This window comes from Anser brachyrhynchus, assembly GCF_964034855.1.
Source record: "Anser brachyrhynchus genome assembly, chromosome: 5".
In the NCBI taxonomy this organism is placed as follows: domain Eukaryota; kingdom Metazoa; phylum Chordata; class Aves; order Anseriformes; family Anatidae; genus Anser; species Anser brachyrhynchus.
Genome location: NC_137699.1, coordinates 6,900,856 through 6,920,790, shown reverse-complemented (window position 1 = coordinate 6,920,790; position 19,935 = coordinate 6,900,856). Strand labels below are relative to the sequence as shown.

Here is a 19,935-nt window from a genome sequence, read left to right as displayed (position 1 = left end):
GCGTAAATCTTCATGAGATACTTGTTAAATTTGATATACTGTGCTCAAATACCAGTAAAGATCCGGTAGCCATCAAATTCACTGATAAGGCTATATCATTAACAGAGTAGTTAGTAATTTTTAATTTCACAAGCATTGAAATAATTGAGCATATGAGGATAGAGCCAAATATGCCTTCAGGATCAGAATACTGAGCTGAGTGGATTTTTAGCTTCAAGTAAAATTAGCAAAGTGCTTGTTCGTTTTCTGATTCTAAGAACAACCAGAACCAGACTGCAGAAAAGTGAGCACTGGGGAAAGTACAAGTTACCAGTTTGACCAGTATGTCTTATTTACAAACAGCACAACTGCAGAGTAATCATCTTGTGCAGTTCTTCATTAGGTACTTGCCCAATGAGCAGTCCACTGTCTGTGGGGTATGCGATCCCTCTCCAGTGCAAGGAGGGCAGAAATCACAGCTAACTCTGATAGTTATGGAAATCCTTGAGAAAGAAGGAACAAATATTCTTGAGACGTTACCTATCCACATCAGATGCTTGCAAACAAATGACTGTAGGTGAAACTGCCTAGTGGTGAGTTCTTCTGCTGCACTGGTGCACTTTAGAATCAGACTTTGCATTACAAGAAAGAGGGGCATCTCTGGGTTAGCATGCATTTTCACCAGTTCTTTCCATAAGCAAGGGGAAGTAGAAGGGAGGCTGTTGATGAATGTTGCGCGTGGGGAGCTAGGCAGGGCTGTGGACCATTCATCACGAGACAGACTCCTTCCTTTTTGTAGCTTGCATGTGAGCCTGTCAGAGTGCCCTGCATGCAGGACTTGTCCTCACAGGGCATGCAGGAGTACAAGGAGTAAGTCCTAGGAAATTTTGATGATGCCCGTGCTTGGGTTATTATTATTTTTATCTCAAGGATGAGCCTGTTGCATAGGAAAAGGCTTATGGTGCTTTTTGTAAGAGCAGTATAGTAGTCAGGAGCTGTAGAAGACGTTTGGCACGTATGAAGAGTCTTGTGTATTATTGCAGTTCTTTGCTGATCCCCGTACGTGATGAACTGACATGATATAGTCTTTAGCAAGTGCTCCTGTGACAAGTAATGGCTTATAGCTCATTCTGGAGTTCTTGGTTTTATTCCCAATGCAGCAGGTATACAGCAAATGCATGAACTTAATGCTCACATAGTATTTATGGCTTTGAGATCGATGGCATGCGTTGTGAAAATGTTTACTTTGAAAAGTGGTTTATGCTTATTCATGTGGCGGTGCAGTGGTTTCAGTTTTTCAAATAAATATTGTTGTCATTTTCAGACCACACAATTTCCCCCTAGACTCTGGTGGCTCCTCCAGAGCCCTTGCAGTCTATCATGGAAATGCACAGCTCAGGACTCACAGTGAAATTCTTTCTGAAAAGCAGTTACTGTGCATAATCAGATGTTGTACTATGTTTATTATTTCAAACCACTTTGAAGTTTATAAATCAAGGTAACTAAATAGCAGTGTATCGACATGGAAAGCACGTATATTTTCTAAACTAAGTACCAAATATTAATGCTTTCCACTTCGCATAAATCTATTGAAAAAATGCTGATGTGTATAATGAATTAGTAGCATATTAAACTTTACAGCCTAATGCACTTTTGAGATTAAAAACCTAACAAAAAGCATCAAAATCGCAAATATCAGTTTCTCACAGCTGTAAGCACATATGCTAGTAATACCTGAAATGTTGCATGCTTTTAATGTGCCTGCACCCTCACTTTAAGGTGTTTTCTCAGTTTTACTAATCTCGTTTATAATTCATGTGAAACTGCACTTAGATTGGTGGAAGCTGGCACTTGTTTATTTTAATTAATATTATTTTATGTTGAAATTGTGGTCTGACTTATGTAAAATGAACTCACAAGAATCATGGTGGAAAGTCCTCTTTTTTTCCACCAGCTGATTACTGGCATGGAGGAAGCAGCAGAGATGTATGTAACACAGAGACATGCATATTATGTATCATCTTTAGTAATGGGCAACACTTAGCATTACCTCAGAAAATGTACTGGCCAATACTTCGGCAGCAGAAGATATATATTCTGTGTGGTACAATACCTCTACCGTTTACACTCCTTGCCCTTTTCCGGACAGAGGAGAAACTGTAATCCTGAAAATTATGCCTCTAGATCTCTTCCTGGGTTGGGTAGTACTGTCCTTTGTACAATGCTCATAGAAAAGCCGTAGTTCAATCTTATTTATCAGTGTCTGATTAACCATATTGTTTAAGGACGTATGTAGGATGTTGCAATATTATGAAATAATGTTAACTTTTATTTTAAAGCTTTGGAGTACCCAAACCTTGATGTCTCAGAGTCAACTAGAGACTACTGGGTGATCACAGGTACTTTTTAATCTCCTTCCTTGCACTTGAGAGAATAATTTTTAGTGTTCAATTATATAAGCACATCTGTGCAGTAATTTTATACAAAATAAATAACTGTCCACCGACCCTTTCTGTTGCATTCAGCTGGGCAAATGTATTTTAAGTTACTCTTGGACATAACTGTAAGTTGTCACCTTAAACACAGCAATCTCCTGCATTCAACACTTGCCTCAAAATTTATGCCATTTTGGGGTTTAAGCACTTAGAAGAGCAACATTGTCTTTTCAGAGATTTAAAACACAGGGTTTTTGTTTGTTTGCTTGCTTGTTTGTGGGATTTAGATTTAAATCTGAAATCAGAAGAGGCTTGTAGACATTACACAGGAAGAAAGGTGATCTGTTAAACCAAGGAAAGTTTGTTATCATTTGTTGACTGTGTGTCTGGGTCCAGGAATTTTTGCATCTTCCACCTGAAGCATTAAATGTATAACTTTGTGTTTATGGGAAAAAAAGGTGCAGGCAATGCTATTAAGTTTCAAAATTCTTGCTTTATCACAATCATTTCACTAGTATCGCATGGTCATTCAGAATTGTTTTGCCTTTAGAAGTGCTAACTTGTCAAGAGGGGAGAGACCCCTTTTCCCAGACACCGTTGAATCAGTAGATACAAGAGTATTATCATTTTGTTTAATCAAATTGTTTAATGCTCAGGAGAGCAAAGGGTAAGAAATCTGTCATGAAATGGCTTAGGTTCTGAAGTCTTCTTCCAATATCCAGTGTGACTTGGTGGTGTCTGTTACATCTATTCATAATTTTGAGGTTAAAAGTAAATACATGCAGAGACTGTCATCCTCTGAAGTACAGCTCCCCCCATGTGGACCCCATGAACCTGATACTCCATTTCGTGCCTTCGTGCACTTACTGTAATGGAATACTGTTGGTACTGTAATGGGAACAATGTTGTTAAAAAAAATGATGTTCCCAAATGAATTTTAAAATAATATTGAGAAATCATACACATATGTGAACTAAATTAGCATGCTGTATCACTTATTTGAACTTTATGTAAATTCAGTGTACATTTTATTTTACATCCATTAGCACTTATGAAATGTCTGTTCAGTGCTCTCAAACAAATAATATTTTTTTCCAAACAGTTGTACAAAATTCCAACTTCAGGTTTCAAAACTGCTGGGTAAAAAAAAAAGTATTGTTTAGTTAACAGGAGGATCTGGCTGTTCCTTTGACAAGCATAAAACCAGACAGCTCTCAAACAGGTTTTCACTGACTTTTTACATTGGAGATTATAGATTAGGTGCTTTTCTAAACCATTTTGGTAAACTAAAAGCTTAAGAATGTTTTTGGAGGATTTTATTCTCTGAAACATCATTGGCATTATCTGAGAAGAACAGTGCAGTGACTGAAACAGAAGCACATTATATCCCCGCTGGGAATCACCGAGAGGGCAGAACTGTACTGAAACAGTTTCCAGTTATTTTTCTTCTAATCTAGTTGGTCCCTGTCAAACAGCCCTGCAAACCATGTGTTACTTAATCTGTCGGTGTAAGATGTGCTGATGCTTGATTTTCTCCATTCCCACAGTTATACAAGGGGTTGATATTGCATTGCTGGGACTGAACAATCAGAGCTTTGCAAGACTAATGGAGCAGCGCTTGGCCCCACTGTTCATGATGTCCCATCAGCAAGGAAGACGATTTAAACGTGCCACTACTGTGGGCAGCTACACTGTGCAGGTGGTTGATGCAACATCAGTTGCACCTAGACATGTTTTGGAAGGGGCTTTGTTTGGATGCATACCGCCTGAATTTGTGTGGAAAACTCTAACCGCGTTGAGGTTTCCTGTCTTTTTTTCGTGAACACCAAAGCAGTGAATGCAATATGCATGGCATTACTAATGAATTCCTTTTTCTCAGGTCAGTCAGACAAGTCAGTCAAGTCAGACATGTTTTCATGCCTCTCATCTTCTAAAAGTTGTCATTAGTTAATCAGTGTCAATAAATATTTTGTCTTCGGTTCCTGTGAAGATAAATACAATATACATATTTTATCAAAAAGTCTTATATTGGAAACAATGAGTAGTTCTGATTTTTGTTCTTAAGGGATGAAAAAAGAAGCTTCCTAGCTCTTCCATCAATAAAGGCAGAACTTTTTTCTTTTTATTGAAAAAAATGTATGAAGCAGTCCTTATACATGGTTAGTCATCAAATTATATGTCCACAGATCACATTATGAAGCAGAGATAATTTATTAATCATCTTTCCCTTATGTGGCAACATTTCCCATTCATTTATTTGAAACAACCTTATATTGCTTTCTTACTAACTTAGCCAATTGATGTTAGCTGTAGGAGATTCAAAGAGGGACTCTTCTCCAAAATGCATGACAAGTTACTACTTTTTCCTTTTGTTATGTGTTATTTTTCAATAATTGCTTGTTGTGAGATATAAAAACAAATTACCACTTTTCTTATTTGCCCACAATTCTGTGTATTTTCCCACTGAAAGAATTTTTAAAAGAAGAAATACATTTTTATTTATGAGAAGTGTGAACCTTTTAAAATTTTCCCTGAAAATATGACATATTTTAGGCTTCAACATAATGGAGAAGGATCTCAAAAAAAAAAAAAATCCACTCATTTTTTCCTCTTATCATTCCAAGTGTTTGACACTTCCTCTACTCTCAAGAAAGGTAGAGGTACAATTTTAAATTCTCCTGGTTTTCTGCTGAATAAATTTGAGAAAACACGGTTCTTTTCATTGTTAGCCTTGGATCAAAAATAATGAACGTAGCAGTAAAATGTGAGGGAATTTTTGAACTGCAATGTGCTGGTAAAGTGTAGCTTTCAACATTCAACAGGACTCTAATGTCCTTTCCTTTTTTTAGTGCATGCTTTTCCTAGTATAGGGGTTTACATTAGGATTATGTTTAAGGATTTTTATGAAGGCAGTCAGTCCTCACTAATTTTAATAGACTGGGACATGGCGAGAGGAAGCCCTGCTTGGGTGCGTGGAGCTTACACTTACATTGGGTCTGACAGAATGCGTGCACTGCCTTCAGGTAGCTTCTTGCTGGTTTTGTGATGATATGATACAACTGAAATTTATTTCTTTCTCTTTTTTTTTTTTTTTTGAAAGATGGTTAAAATCCAACGAATTCCAGGACCCAAGGAGCCAGCTGAACTGACGTACTATACTTTATATAATGGCAAACCTTTGCTGGGCACTGCAGCTGCCAAAATTTTGAGTACTGTTGACTCCCAGCGGATGGCCTTGACATTAGGTTATGTGATTCAAGTTCAAGCTGATCGTAAGAGTCCTTTTGATATTTCTCTATTTTTTTTTTAATAAAAGTTTAGTGTATGAATTGATGTCTTTAACAATCTCTCCACTTTTCCAAGATGTTTATCCAGGTGGAATTAAAGTTCTAATGTGGGTTTCCACACTGGATCTCCTTACTGGCTGAAAAGTATATAAAATGGGACTTCCTGGGTCCATTATTTCAGCCATCTCTTCTGCCTAGAGGAGAGGTGATATTGAAATAATTACATGTAATGGTGATAGGAAAAGAAGGAACCACTGTAGTAAGTAATTGATGTATCATCCATAAGTATATGATGGAGTTAGAATACTTAAGTACGATATCATTTCCAGGGAATGCACAATACTGTACCTGATTCTTGATTTGATCATGGTCCATAATCGACTTTTACTGGACTAAAACCTCAGATCTCCATTCCTGTCTTCATAAAGTCTAGCATTTAAATTCCAAACTATTTTGTTTTCAATTACAGTATTTCTTAGTTTTGTTTTTACTAAAATAGCTGTAGAAAATGTATAGCAGCTTTATAACTCTTCATGCAGTTTTATGATTTATATGGGAATTTAGATAATTATATGACAGCTGATGATGATGATCTAACTTTGTGTTTCCATGGTCTGAGAAGGCAGCCTCATTCAACCGCAGATTGTCATACAAGTTAAACATGCATAGAATATTATAAACAAAACTTACAGAAATTGGAATTATGACCTTGGTTAACTGAGATTGTGAAGCCAGAGTATTTGAAATGTAGGAAGTAGAACTACCTTTATACGTTTTTAGAGAAAAAAAATCAATTTGTTTCATTTTAGACACAGTGTTTGTACTCTGCCTTTGTATTCCCAAAGAAAATACTTTGTGTGCATTTCATTTTTACTCATTATAATTTCTGTTATAGCAGAATGAAAAGCTCTGTACCAAAATGCAGTAAGAAAAGACATCTACCCTCAGGAGCTTATAGTCTGGTTAGACAAGACAGATGAGTAATAACAAAAAATATAGATGTTACCATTCCGTAAGTGAGGGACTGAGCTATAGCAAAATGAAAGGCTTGTTTCAAAATTCGCTGACATCCTGTTGAGTAGCATGAATTGTGGATTGACTTATTCAAGGTCACATTGGAAACCAGTAACTGAACTGAAGATGCAAACTAGGATTCCAAAATGTCTGTCCTATTAGTCATAAGGCCATTGTTTCTTCTGAGCTCTCTACAAAGAATAGTTACGATTTTTCAAAAATTGTTTTCTGCTTACACAACAGCAGTCTATGATTATTGTTATGCTTATTGTTGTCTGATAAAATTCAGATTCTCTTTCCTTCCCCACAGCCCTTTCGTTCCCAAACTACATATCCAGGGTCATTAATTTAGAATTATATAAGCTCATTGAGAAGTGAACCTTGAAAGGTTACTTAATGCTGGGGTTCAGAGTGGGTTTTTGGAGAGTCTCTAAGCATACAGTTACTGTTAGGTACCTAACGGTGCTATTCCTGCCTAGCCCAATAAACTGTATTGGCTTTGCAAGAAGTTGCACATATACGAAGAAAAGGGGCTCAAGCTTCAGAAAGACTTTCAGCTGGCTTTCATAACTACTGCTGAGCAAGATGGTGTGCATTCAAAGTCTGATCCTGAGAGATGCTGTGTGCCTCTGACAGCTAATAAGTGCAATGACATTTGAAAGCACTAGTCCTCAAGGAAGTAGGAAAGGCTGTTTTACATTGGTTTGTTCACAATTGCCTATCCATGCCAGTAACCAGTGGCACAGGAAAATAAATAGAGAAAGTATGTTGAAGTCCACAAAATATTTCAGTAAAGCAAATACAGAATCATAAGGAGATTATCTGGTGTTTTTCCAGAAAGAAATATAATGAGAACTGAGTTTGTGTCACAGGAGGGTCGTTTATGTGTGTATGAGTTGAGCATGCATACTAACGGACTTTATTCTGATGAAAAGGAGTCTAAAACATTAAGCACCACCACATTTCTGAAATGTACCCTTTTCCTGATGCCATGATTAATATATCTGCAAATAGCTCTTTCCAACCTCATCACTTCTCTTCCTTCAGAAATAACGGATTAATTTTGACCTTAACTATGACAAAGTATTTCTAGAGCACAAGAGAAGCATTTTCTTATTGCCCTGTTGATGTCAGTAATAACTGTTAGTGTTCTTAACTTCATTGTCTTAAAGCTGAGCCAATTTATTCTTGCTAAGCCTGCAAGTCTGTGACACCAGGTTTGGACTCTGTGTGTACACTTTCAACACACATACTATCATGCTATCTTACTATAAGCTGGTTTTGTTTTGAAAAGTAGTTAAGAATGTATTAATTACATCTCTTTTTGTGTGTGTGTGTGCTTATTCTGTAAATGAATATTTGAGTGATATCTAACTTGGGAGCTGATGGCTAGTTTTGCAGCTGGCTATAACTAACTAAAGAAGAGAACTCAGATATTTGTGAATTGAACAGTATTGTTGATTCATTTTTTTATTTAATAAATACAAAGGCATAGTTAGGTTACTAACAATCCTTTTATACTAATTATTATAGGCAGCTGAAGACACTGTTGGAAGCAACTTGAATCTTTCATTTACACAGTAAAACTTACCAGTGTTGGTTTGCAATTTTCTATAGCTGTGGTGAAGAACCCACCAAACAACCTGTGGATCATTGCAGCAGTGCTGGCTCCCATTGCTGTGGTTACGGTTATCATCATTATCATTACGGCAGTTCTGTGCAGAAAAAACAAGAATGACTTCAAACCGGACACCATGATGAACCTGCCTCAAAGAGCTAAAGTGAGTGACTAATCTCCAGATCAAAGCCGTCCACTTGCTTTCTGATGTTTTAACTCTGATTCTCTGCTAGATGCAGGTGAAGGGCGTTTGGAATTCAAGTGGTCACCGCTCACAGGTTGGGTCTTTGGACTTCTCTGTTCTTGATACCTCTGGTCAGAGCAATTACCCTTCTGTTCTACTCAGGACTCATCAGATTACTTCACAGCTTGACATTTGCTGTGTGACAGAGTAGCTGTTACACAGTGATGGAAAGCACTTTGCCATTTGGGCTAAGTAGGCTATAATCAGGACAGTTGCTTCCTTCATGAAGTTGGTGTATGGATTAGGACACAGAATATCACACCTAGGTCTTGTCAGCAGCATTTCTGCCTTAGAATCTCATTCTCAAACCCATGGCCTGAGCTGCTTCTATGTGCTGTGCATAGCAACAGTTAAAGTTGTGGGCTTTGGTAGTAGTTCAGACCTGGTCCTACTCAGAAGTGCTCCATGCAGCTGATAATTCAGAGATTTTTTTTTAATTCTTCAGAAAATTTCTCCAAATGCTATTTTCCTTTTAGATGGTCTGAACTTTCTAATTTATTTGTGGATATTGTTGATTGGGTTCAAACAATGAAATTTTCCTTAAACTTACTAGCCTAATATAAGGAGATATATATATATATATGTATATATGTTTCAAATCAAATAAATTTCCAGTTTGATTATCTAGCAGAAATATGTTACAGAATAGTATCTTGTTTCTGTAATGAAAAAACTCTGCCTTTGCAAGGTTGCTCTTAGACAGGGCCAGCCAAAGTTAGGAGTCTGTATCCACCGAGTGTGTGTATTAGTTGTACTGTTCCTTCACCCTTTTAGTCAGCTTTGTTCTTTTTCATTGGCATGGGATTGAAATGAAAAATTTTTTCATTTGTTTCCTAATGCTGCAGACAGCAGGATTATTGTGATTTCAACTTCGCTGCTGCTAGTGCTGAAAAATGTAAATTGGAGGGAGAGCTGAAGGATGCATATGACAGGTCTTTTCTCCTCAGCTTAGTTGCAGATGGGTACAGCTGGTGCCAGCTGGAAAAAGACATTTTTATCCAAAATGATACAGAAAGGACATTTTCATTCATTTACAGTATGCTCATCTACTTATCTGACATTATCACACTAGTGTTAAGACTAGATCTGAAAAACTGAAACAAATACTATTGCAAATGGAAACAAAAATTAATACCACTGCAGTGATATCACATAAAGCCCCATTGAAATGTCTAAAGTACAGATCATACTTTATTAGGGGTTACTGCAAATACTGTGCAACATTTAATTCTTCTTATATGCAATCTTATTACCAGCTGAAATGCAAAGTGAAACTACATTTATACATTGTTTTGAGCTGGCCATCATTATGGGATGCTTCGCAGCGGAACAAAGTTGCTATTAAAAAACAAAACAAAACAACAACAACAAAAGACTGCTGGCAGAGTTTACAGCAAAGAACTTGAAAAATTTTTAATATTCCACAGTTGTCATTCCAAAAAGAAAGAGAATGTCAAATTTTGACTTTTCCCTGAGAAACCAGAATTTAATCAGACTGTAATACAGGTGGTCAGGTGGAAACTTTTTCAGTCAGGCTAAATTTACATTAGTAATCAATGTCATCACACAGGAGTTTAATCTGCAGATCAAAACAGTTGGTGCTGAGCTGCCAGCATCCACACTATACTCATTTCAGGAGATTTCACTGCACATTTGCTCTCAGGAGAGGGACTCCTTGTCAGAGAGTGTAGTTATAGGACAAGGAGTAAAGTTTTAAACTAAAAAAAGGTAGATTTGCATTAGACGTTAGGAAGAAAGTCTTTACTCTGAGGCTGGTGACACATTGGTACAGATTGCCCAGAGAAGCTGTGGATGCCCCAGCCCTGGGATTGTTCAAGGCCAGGCTGGATGGGGCTTTGGGCAACTTGGTCTGGTGGGAGGGGTCCCTGCCCATGGCAGGGGAGTTGGGATTAGATATTTAACGTCCCTTCCAATCCAAAGCATTCTCTGATTCTGATTTGCAACTGCAGTACAGCAGACTCACTTCTAGAGTAACATTTCCCATTTTTCTTTTATCTGAAAGGAGATTCATGAGCTTTGAGATGTGAAGCAAAGTGTGGCCAGTGAAGGTAATTTGGAGATTCGCTTCAAAAGTGCACTCCTGATCCAAACTAAAATGCTAGTACAGAAGAATCTGCAGGTCATTTTTGGTATATTTTGAGACTCCATAAAATATAATGTATTTCATTATAGAGATAGTGATGCATTTCAAAATGAAAGCTAAGTTGATTGCTATTCGGTTTTGCAAAGATGGTTCCATCAGAAAGGTTCAGCCAGACCTAGTTTAGGGTATACACGGGCATATGGACCACGGAAGATAAATCCTGCAGCAGGGTGGGAATGGTCTGGCTTTGTCTGTCCTGATTTCAGCATCTTTACTTAAAATAAGGCTAAGGAATGTATTTTGGGAAGATAATGTAATAAGGTCATTTTGAAAAGAAAAGTTTTATTTTTCATTCCAGCATTAGTTATATCAGGAATAGCAGTAATTATTTGAACTGTAATTTCTTCATTTCACGCAGTTTGGCAATACAAGTAGTGGATGATGACATATCTACATCACATTTAAAACAAATATAATATATTTCATTGCTTAGAAAAGTGCCTGAGACTGCTTGATTAATGCTAAATCTGTTCTGTAAGTGGAGCCACGGCAGCATGATTTTTAGTTTAAGGAACAGCTTTATTTTTTTTTTTTTCTGTGAGCCTGGGTCTTGCTGTTGAATTATTGCAATAGTTTTATGATACCTTTAGAACATACAGTAAACTGCATAGAGAAGAGAATGTTATGGGATACCAACAGCCGTGGTTTTCAGCTGTTTTTGTTTTGAGAGGTGTTTCTATTTCAAAAGTCCCGTACCAGGGGAGCTGGCAGAGCGGAGCTGCCTGTTCATCGCTGCAGTCCTGCTGCTGCTGCGAGCAGAGGGACGCTGCAGTTCTTCACAGAGCAGAGCTGCCTGCCACTGCCCTTCAAGGACTCTGTCCCATGTCAGCAGGACAGGATGCGTGAACACAGCACAGAGGGGTAATGAAACGCCCAGCATTACAATATCATTCTGCAGAAGGGAGCTACGATGTAACAGCAGGATTGCTGCCTCTGCCTGGTAAATTAGAAATGACATTGTTGTTGTAACAGACTGAAGGCTAAATAAGTAAAGTTTAAAAAATGACCTCTCATATACAGTTTAGTTTATAGTATCTTAAGAATTGTGTTGCATTGTGTTGCCATTCTGAACTGACTGAGCAGCCAGTGACATCAGGACTAAGTTGAAGGGTGATGGCAAGGTTACCATTTTTTCCAAATGACTTTCCAGTTGCACCATTAAAAGTAGTAAATAGGCAAATAGGCAGAATTCCGACGGGAATTTATTTTAATGCTCTTTAAATGCTGCTTTTGTTTTGAGATACTGTTTTTACTTTGAGGTTTTTGGATAGATGTTACTTTTTACCTTTCTTGTTTCTGAATTCACAGCATGCTTTTTTTTTAAAGGCTGTAATCTGATTTGTCACCTTTCCTTTCTTTTAGCGCATGAAAATATAAGCTTGCAGGTAAACAGAGATAAGATCTGCAGTCTAAGACCCTCAAGCAAAAGCAAATACTGCAGGCCATGAGAAAACAACCACTATCAAATTGATAAAGGGCATGGAAAAAAAAGATCAGAGAATCTGTCTGCGTACATGGGTATATGCAGAGGGAGGGAATAACCTTACTTTTTTCTTCTTTGTTTCCTTTTTTGTTCTTTTGTTTCTTTTTATTTAAATATCAGTGTCGTCTTTGTGATCACTACAGAGAAAAAGAAATGTCCCAGAAAACTCCCTGTATTCATTGTGCCCTTTGCCAGACAGTGTAATTTAATTGTCTGATCATTCGTTTATTATTTCAAAATCAATATTCAAATCCCTCTCCGTCGGTCTTTCTCAGTACTGTGGCCTTATTGGACACCTATGCTTGCTGTGCTTTAGCAGTGCCTGATCGTGATTCAGTCTTGCCAGTTCCCTTCAGGGGTGGTGAAGCCATCTGTTCCTGTGGGCTTTCTCAGAGCAGGGTTCCAAGATCAAATTTTATTTAACGCAATATGTCCGCTGATGAGGATGGCTTTTTCATCTATTCATTTTTAATGCAGTTTGTTACCAGACATGGTGGTAAGTAGAACTCAGATTAAAATAATCCTTCATTTTGTTCCTTTGGCACATCCAAGCTGGGACTCCATAGAGTTCTGTAAAAATTTTCAAGTTCTGGCTTTGCTATTTTTTGCTTTAAATAAGATATGAATTAAAAGTTGTAAATTCTACTATTTGAAAGGCACAGAGGGAGAAATACCTGATTTAATCAGCTTTTCTTTGTTGTTTCTTGTTTTGGAGAATAACTGTGATGGTCCTGACTAACAGTATAACTATATCTATATATAGTTATATATAGTTATATAGTTATATATAGTTATATAGTTATATATAGTTATATATAGATATCTATATATTTATAACAATATAGATAATAAGGCTGAATAAACATTATTTTGGTTAAAGATATTGTTTTCTAGGATAGTGTACAGTAAGTTCTTCCTAGCTGCCTTCACACAGCTTCTGCTTCCTTTCCTCATTTCCTCCCTTGATAGTTAATTTGGTGGCTGCTTTTGCGGTACCTTGCATTCAGAGGAGACAAGCAGACGGCTCTGTCAGGGACGATAGCATCATGACTTGCCATGGGGTAGTGATGATGAATTGACATTGCTCTGATACACATATTTTTTCCTGAGTTGGTCAAGAATTTCTTTGAGTGATTTTTTTTTCCAATAGAAAATGCAGTTTGGAAAGTTAAGTTTTGTTTAAATGATTTAATTTCTCCACTGGGAGAATCCACATTTGGTGGCTTCATTGCCCAGATCACGTTTGTCATTTCTGCTTTTTGCTTGCAGAGGCAGCAGGAAAAGCACAGCCATGGCTTCAGGCTAGAAGAGCCTGGGCACGCAGCCCTCAGATGCTGGGCTGCAAGCCTCTTGTGAATGCCACTTCCCAAGAGAAACAAGTGAAATCAATAAGAACCTTCTCAGTAGGCGACTTACAAGCCAGGGGGAATGTAATTTCACTGTTCTGAAAAGGATCTTTTTCGGGGAAAAATTTGCCCATGAAACTTCTATTTGTGCCTATTTTGCTTTGTCTTGATCTGGAATAAATTACTCCCACCTCCTTTGGAAACACAAGATTTTTTCACAGACAAAGTTTTCCATTTTCTGTATGGTCTTATTTTTCTCCTTCCTAATATCTTCTTTTTTGTTTTCATTTTTCCATTGTCTGTCAGAGGAATTTCTGGGGGTGTTAAGGCAGCGAAAGAAAGGTTAGCCAAGATCAATTTAATTCTAATTAATCATGTTTAAAATACATGGAATGGAGATCTCATCAGAAAAATTGCTTTGTTGGGCATTCATATTGTAATCTACACATTTTTACCTCTAGTTTATTTAATTAAAGAAGTTAAAGGATAGAGGAAATTATATATTCAGTTGGAAATTTTGTATTAACATATGACACATGCTGGAAACTTTTTTTGCCCACTTTTTTTTTTTTTTTTTTTTTTTTTTCAGCCAGTACAAGGCTTCGATTACGCCAAACAACACTTAGGTCAGCAGGGAGCTGAAGATGAAGTTTTGCCTGTAACTCAGGAGACTGTCGTACTTCCACTTGCAGTGAGAGATGCTCCTGTCTCCCAGGAGAGGGAAATTACTCAGGATGGGAGCACCATTAAAACTGCCCAATCCAATGAAACAAGGAAAAGGTATGGAGTTACCTGTTTCTGCAGAGGGATGGAATGGGGTACATGCTGCCAGTTGCTTGGGAAAAACTGTAAGGTTTGGCACCCACGCTCTGCGTGTGACAGATGGTTCCTCCGCAATATATTCTTGGCGTAACATTTGTCTGCACTGGATGGGTACGATTGCTGCAAAATAAAAGACAAAATAAAGTGAGATCTTCGCAGGTTGTACATGTGTAGAGGAGGTAAATAGGAAGTGGCTCTCTTGTGCACTCTGGCATTGTAAAAGCAATGAACCTGAAATAAACATTGGATCTGGAGCATGAACACTGATCATTTCTCAAATGAAGCAAAAGGCAGGACTTCTGCAATTGTAAATTGCTGTAGCTCCACTGACAGACAGCATCAGTCCAGAATTGGACCCAATGTCTTCATTAGCTGAAGACCAAACCCTAAACATCCACTGAATTATGTCATTAAAGCAAGACCTCTAGATTCAAAATATCTACAGCAGAAAAACTTTCAGGAATGTTAGAGCAGACTAGATGGCATCACTGTCTAGAGTAAAGTAGTTTCTCAGGTTTGCAGTTTCTTCAAAGTCTACGGGGTTGTAGGAACACAGATTAGAAGCTCCCCGGGAAGTTACCTGGCCCTTGCTCTTCTCCACTGCATTGTCAAAGATACCCCTGCCTGAACTTTATCTAAATTTCTTTGAAGTCTTCCGGTGGTGGGATCATCATAGTTTCTTCAAGAATCTGTTCTTTGCTACCTTTCTCATTATAAAGTTTTAGCTGAGGTCTACCCTGAATCATCCTCACAGAAACTATTAGGTCAGTATTTCTTGTCGCAGTCATGACAGGCAAGGAAAGTAGATTATACCTTTACCTCAGGTGTTTTGCATGTTTCAAGTCCAATTTTCCTTGACCTGTTGTCCTTGAGATTAATTTGGAGCAGAGGATCATCAACTTTTTACTGCCACTGCTGAAGAATGATACTGAAGGGAAGAGAGGAAAACAAAACCATGCTGTAAACAGCATGAGTAGAGGCAACAATTGTTTTCTAGTTCACAGGCATTAGAGCCCTTGCCTCTTGGAGGGATTTGATTACACAAAAGAAGGTTATGTGTTTATAGCAGAGAAATTCTATAGAAAATTAAATCTTCGTAGATGAGTCACCTCATTTTGCGCGTGTCAATGCACAATGATATTTGCCCTGTAGGAGTAACAGAAAAGCTTGGAAAACTCAGTACAACATTTCTGTATGCTGTCACAGAAAGACACTGAGGCTGTCTGCAGCTGTGGGAGGTGCCAGCCCATGCAGCATGGGGCTGGAGCACCTGGTGTTGCTGCATTTCTTGGAGAGGTGGACCTTCTCATTGGTCATACGCTGAGGTTTTCCCTACAGAAGAAGGGAAACAGAAGGCTACTGAGCTGGCATGTTAGGTTTGGTATGTTTGTCTAGTTGTACAGTAAATCATCTGCAATACTATTTGGAGGTAGTATAAAAAGAGAAAAGTAAGCCAGGTGAGAATTCCTATGGTAACTGTAGTTGCTTTGCACATAAACTGTTATTCTGTCCTTTTAATGTCAGCGGTGCGTTGTTCATGCCATAAATCACTCAAACCATGAAGATCAGATTTTACACTCAGTGTGAACCAAAGTGGACTTTGTGCCTGTCGGTTTTCTGTTCTCTGGTAAAATTGCAAATGGAAGATCACTGTTATACCAGCTTCACCTGCTGGTGCTGTGCTACCACAGTTAATTCAGTTAATAACACGAACTGTTTTGTAAAAAGTTTTTAAGTCTCTTCAAAGCCATGTGGAAATACACACAAAAAACGTAAAGCAGCCGTATTAGTTAATTGCCTAAAAAAAGTGCTTAGGCACCTTGCTCAGTCCTTGCAATGAGTGTAGAAATCCCCCTCCACTTAATCTGCCCATTTTTTAAGCAAATGTTGGTTAGCACACTAGATTCAGGAGTTCACAGGAACGTTACCCTGTTTATAAAAATGTATTGAGCCCGTGATACTTCTGTGGTACCTTCCTAAGCAACCAGTACTACAGAGTTAGTTTTGCCTCCTTTGGGGTGATTACTTGAGTAAGTGAGAACACGCAGAAATTCAGTCTCTTTTCATTCCCATGAGCTATGTCTGGGGATGGAACTTAATGGCTTCTTAAGATGAAGAAATATTTCTCGACTTTTATGTATCTGCTCTTTGGTCCTGGTTACTCAGCAGTCTGGAAAGGTCAATTTAAATCAGACTGCTATGAAGTGTGAAGTGGCTGGTAACTGGTCAGTATACATTCTTTTATTACCATTTATTTTACCATTTTATTACCATTTATTTTTACCTGTTATTACCATTACCATTACATTATTACCAATGGAAACTTAAAAGATAATAAATATGATGGTCACTGAAAAATGATGAATATTTAGCTTAGTGGCAGCAGAAATCATGGTGCAAGCTATCTGTACTTGTTTCTTTTCCGTGTTCCCAAGCAGAGCAGCTTTTCCTCAGGTATTAGTTTGTACCGGGAATTATGTATTTACTGGGACTGTTCATTAGCAGTGGCAGATGGGTCTATAGGGGAGAAATTCTACTTTTCAAGAATGTTTATTCTCAATAGAATTTCACAAGAAAATCCACAAGTTGAGATGAGGTGGACCGCATGCTGATTTTTCTTAAATTTATGGATCTCGAAAGAGCCTGTGTCAAATTATATGTATTTCCGTCTAGCCTATCCTCAAGAGAGTCCCTAGGAATTACTTTCTCATACTTGTCCCTTCCTGTTCTGACCACAGTAAATGATCTTTATTGACCCCAGACAGGACAGTCAGAACTGGAGGTAAATGAATGTTTCAAGCTGGTAATACAGTATCAGCAATAATTTGCAGGATGGTCTTCACAGTTGTTTCGTTTTGGTACCATTTTCCAAATACAAAGCCATTGTGACAGCAGTAGACATTGATTTGATTTCTCTCTGTAAATGCAAGTCCTCTTGACTAAGGCCATTTTTTTTTCCTGAGATGCAGCCTGTTTACATTATCCTTTCATTGACCGTGCCAATTGGGAGTGATTAATTGCAGATAGGTGCACGAGGAACTACACAAGTCCTGTAGGTTGCTTTCATTCCTGTTGTGGCAAGTTTCAAGTCTAGACGCAATGTGACACCAGGCATCTGGAGCAGCACCAAATTTCCTATCTTCTACTTTGGCCTGCTTTTCTCAATTTGTGCATTAAGACGGAATAATCTGCCCACCCCAAAAAGGAGGGAACTGCTGCTGAGAGCTGGCTCCCAAAGCAGCCCCGAGGTGCACCGCTTATGTCTGGTCTGAGTAAGGGGAGCTCCTCACTGAGACCAAACACTTGTGGTGGGTCTGCTCTGCCCTCCCTCCTCACCCTGCGCGGGGGCACTTTCAGTGTAAGGATATGCCATGCCTGAGTAAAACAAGCTTTTTTTTTAGGAATTTCAGCAGATAATGGTGCTGGCTAAACTGTGTTATGTGCAAAAAGGAAAAAAGAATTTTCTTATCACATTGTGTGTGCATACACGTAAAGTGAGTACATAATTTTGCATTACGGCTGAGAAAGTGGAGGTGTGTAAATGCAGGCTAAATAATAAAGGACTTAGTTTAGCCACATTTATAAAAACAAGGGTCTGCTTTATTTTAGCTCTATAAATGTCACTGAATTAGTAACAGGAGTTTTTGTCCTCTGCAGTACTGCTTCTGAGATTGTGGGGGTTGTGCATGAGAAGTGGCTGCTTTTGATGTCACTTAAGATGCTTATCAGTGCTGCTCTAAGGGAGAAGCAGTGGTCTCACGCTGTCGGTCTGCGCCTGCTTTCCTGTGTTTGTGCACGCTGTTTGTATTCTGTCTCATTCTGGTACAAAATCAGTCTTGAAAACTCAGTGGTGCAAACTGTGCAAATGAAATAACCTTGAAATGAGGTTTGTGGAGAAGAGCTTACAGCCTCTCTTGTTGCTATGGTTACTTGCAGCCGGTCCCCGAGTCAGAACGGCTCCATCATCAGCAACGAGTCGGGAAAGCCCAGCTCCAGCCGGAGCTCCCCGCAGAAAGTAATGGCACCGCAAAAAGTGACAAAAGACGAAGGAAGGAAAAGAAACGGTGAGAAGCGTTTCCTGGTGAAAGCTGCTTGCAGCCACCCTATTGTGGTACCCTCCCTGGCACTGGCTGTGTTAAAGCCATCTTCCTATGCCTTTAGCTGTCCTTCAGGCATTTTCTGTTTATAGCTGGTTTTACTTTTTTTACTGCTATAACTATTTGTCGACTTCACACAAAACAGCATGGTGTTTACTTACTATGCATGGGCCTTTGCAAGTTTTCTGTGATTGTTTATTTATTTATTTTAAGCCAGTAAACTAATGAAGACGTGATGATGCTTAGTAGGTGGTCTGGCTTTACATTTATTTTAGTGTAGTATATTCATTTCTATTCCTACTGTTGCTGAGCCCAGACCTGATGAAGGTGAATTACTTGGTGAGAAACGTGTGAGACGTCCAGAGCTTTAACTTCCCGTTTCTAATACTCCTCATCATACCTTTTTGTTACTAACACTTACTGACAGCTTTTTCTGATGCACCTAGGATGCTATGCTGGGTGTTTTTTTCAAACCCTTGGTTGATGGTGGTGACTTGTGATTTGAGATGTATCAGGAACATCTGATGAGAGCTGGATCAAATCCCCTTTCTTCCTTGTTTTTTACTTTTGTCCATCTCTCTGCTTATTTCTCATGAGTTACAGCTTCGCTTCCACGGTCACATTTTCTGTATGAATAGAAAACACTGTGCTTGACCCAGTTGATCACTTCCCGTTAAAGGGAGGGAATTAGGCTACATGTGGCCTCATCAAATTATGTCACGAATACAAATCTGTAATTCTTCTTTCTTAAAAATACAAGTTTGGAAGCGAGGACTCGGATAAAGAGAAAAACTTAGTTTAGATCTCTTCTCCTTTCTCCAGTAAATCTACTGGGTAGCCTCTGCAGAACATGCTGATGGCAGTCCTTGTGTGACATTGTCGTCTCTTGACGATCACTATGTCTAATACTAAAGTGCCCCAAAGAAGGGCTTTGCTGCTTTAGCAAAAATACAGTGCAATGTAGAGACAGGTACAAAGCACCAGAGATGACCCTTGTCCTGTACAGTAAATCATACTGCATTTTTTGTGTCCTCTGCTCTTTCCATATATGTACCGTACAGCGCTACATCTTGTGGGGACCGTAAAACTGATATAACTGTAGCGCTCTGTTTTTAAATCAGCTTTACGGATTTAAATCCGTGATTTGCAAATTCACAGAAAAATTTTGTTCACTTTCTTTTGTTAATGTGTTTGCTAAATGTAATGCTTTCTCCTGACGTATCTATGACTTTACTGATTGCTCCAGTCCCGTAACAATAAGTATTCTTATTGGGCTATCTCAAAGAGGTCTTTCCTTTGTAATCAGGATTAAAATATTTAATTTTAATTTTTTTATGATCATAAATATATATTTTAATGTTTAAAATGAAGCTTCTTTTACAAGACAATGACATTTATGATTTATTTATTTATTTTTTAACCCAAGAAAACCAAGGTTCAAAACCA

General features: G+C 38.3%; 1 protein-coding gene across 13 annotated transcripts in view; it reads left to right on the top strand.

The window, feature by feature from the left end:
* Positions 1-19,935, top strand: part of KIAA1549L (KIAA1549 like) — a 145,703-nt gene that overhangs the window by 62,656 nt on the left and 63,112 nt on the right. For all 13 annotated transcript variants that reach the window (XR_013951354.1, XR_013951355.1, XR_013951356.1 and 10 more), the window contains 6 exons: positions 2,319-2,378; positions 3,962-4,113; positions 5,515-5,686; positions 8,333-8,496; positions 14,160-14,350; positions 18,329-18,456. Coding sequence is in view for 8 of the 13 variants with exons in the window: in XM_080592247.1 (XP_080448373.1) it covers positions 2,319-2,378; positions 3,962-4,113; positions 5,515-5,686; positions 8,333-8,496; positions 14,160-14,350; positions 18,329-18,456 (867 nt within the window). In the remaining 5 variants the exon portion in view is untranslated. The remainder of the gene's footprint in view (positions 1-2,318; positions 2,379-3,961; positions 4,114-5,514; positions 5,687-8,332; positions 8,497-14,159; positions 14,351-18,328; positions 18,457-19,935) is intronic.